We start from the raw sequence: 2,138 nt of genomic DNA on the forward strand, positions 1-2,138 counted from the left end.
GTAAAATATGACAGTTATGGTTTTGGTGTAACGGTTTAACTTTTGGAGATTAGTTTAAAGTACAATAACCTTTGCATAACAACTACATTTTTTATGTTTTGCCTGAGGCTCTGCGCAGGCGCTCTGCCTGCTTGCTGTCGCTAAAACATTTTGTTCACATTGGAGACTTGTCACAAGTGACGTCAATCACGGGGCTCTGACCAATTAGAAGTCAGGGTGATTGTTTAGCTCCACGGGCTGCAGCGCCTACCATGAATCTCTATTCACTATCAAAGCGTCCTGCTGCTGCCGGCCAACCGAATGGGATTCCATGCAGCCACTGAGATAGAATCATAACTTTCCAACTTTTTTAATATATGTTTTAGTTTGTTTTTCTATATTTTTCATTGCAATTAAAATATATTTGTCATCATTGTTATTTTGCCTGCTGTCAAGTTATTCTAGAATTAGGAGTAATGAACATGAATGCTTTGGGAAGCCCTATGATGGACCCTGCGATTTCCAAACGGAACACGGCGCTGAGATTAGTTGACTTGGTAGGGGCGCACCACCATCACCATCATCACCACCATACCCCTCAGAGCGTGACAGGCTTCCCGGGGTTCAGCAGCCATCCACACTCAATGGCTCACTCGCACCCTGGGGAGATTACTGCGAAACCCCGCCTGGGGCCGAGTCCATTTGGGCCAGAACACATGGGGCACTCCGCGGCCCTCAAAATCAGCCCAGCCCATCATTACCCACACCACCATCACCACCACAATCATCATATGGCAGGCCACAGTGAAGTGGTCTCCAGTCAAACGGGAGCTTTTGGCCCGGTGCAGGCGGCGACCGTCCCTTATTCCATGTCCCACACGGCCCAGGCGTTATCCGCAGCCGCAGGTAGGGATTTCCTCATTCGGAGGGATCTGACAGCTCAAGCCATGCCGGTACTGACCGACCAGAGCCCCGGTTCAACCTCTCATCACGGAATGTTTGTCTCAACAACAGGTAGCTATCCGGGACACTACGGCCATCACCCTGATGCTGGTAGCCATGCCCTCTTCTCCGGACTCCACCATGAGCAGTCATCTAGCGGAGCACCAGGTGGCCAAGCCATGAATGGACAAATAAGGTTAGGAATACCTAGCGAAATGTACGTTAGGTCTGATCACTTGAGTCAAGTGGCGAGCTCCAGGGCTGATCCGTTCTCCGCCTCGACAATACATGGCTACGGCGGTCTGAACCATCTGAACATGAACCTCGGCGCTCAGCATCACGGAGCCGGTGCATTCTTCCGCTACATGAGGCAGCCAATAAAGCAAGAACTCATCTGCAAGTGGCATGAACCGGAACTGTCGCCGAAGAAACTCTGCTCAAAAACTTACAGCACGATGCACGAGCTAGTAACTCATGTGACGGTGGAGCATGTCGGTGGCCCGGAGATGGCAAACCATATCTGCTTCTGGGAAGAGTGTCCCAGAGAAGGAAAGCCATTTAAAGCCAAGTACAAACTGGTAAATCATATCAGAGTGCACACCGGAGAGAAACCATTCCCATGTCCCTTCCCCGGCTGTGGAAAAGTATTTGCTCGATCGGAAAACCTGAAGATCCACAAGAGGACTCACACAGGTCAGTGACTTTATTTCCGTTTCAGAGACATCGGTAAAGGTTGCATCTCCTCCAGCATTGAGCAAGGTTACGATTTGAATTTATGGGTTGAACCCCATTCAACACTAGAGCTCAGTTCACATTTATATTTGAAATTGCATAACATTTCTATTTGAAATTGCATAACATTTCTATTTGAAATTGCATAACATTTCTATTTGAAATGGCATAACATTTCTATTTGAAATGGCATAACATTTCTATTTGAAATGGCATATAAATGAAATGTAGTTGTTGTGAGAATATATACAGCAGCCGCAGCGTAAAACAAAAAGGGGAAAACATATGATTTCAAATGTCATTGAACCAATTGCCAAATCCCTGAAAGCAGTATTTATTTAATAATTATTTCGATATATATATATATATATATAAATGTTTGTTTTATTCTTTCTAAATGTGATATTTGGATCATGCCATTTCAAAAAAAAAAAAATTAAGCTACCAAAACGTTGGCATGACACTGAGCCTGATTAGCCTAAACA

General features: G+C 45.4%; 1 protein-coding gene across 1 annotated transcript in view; it reads left to right on the forward strand.

The window, feature by feature from the left end:
• Nucleotides 1-406: 406 nt before the first annotated feature.
• The window catches only part of LOC115121544 (zinc finger protein ZIC 4-like), an 11,282-nt gene continuing 9,550 nt past the window's right edge, over nt 407-2,138 (forward strand). The window contains exon 1 of the mRNA XM_029650649.2: nt 407-1,614. Coding sequence (XP_029506509.1) covers nt 456-1,614 — 1,159 coding nt within the window. The 5' untranslated portion in view covers nt 407-455. The remainder of the gene's footprint in view (nt 1,615-2,138) is intronic.

The sequence above is a fragment of the Oncorhynchus nerka genome, linkage group LG6, assembly GCF_034236695.1.
Source record: "Oncorhynchus nerka isolate Pitt River linkage group LG6, Oner_Uvic_2.0, whole genome shotgun sequence".
Lineage (NCBI taxonomy): Eukaryota > Metazoa > Chordata > Actinopteri > Salmoniformes > Salmonidae > Oncorhynchus > Oncorhynchus nerka.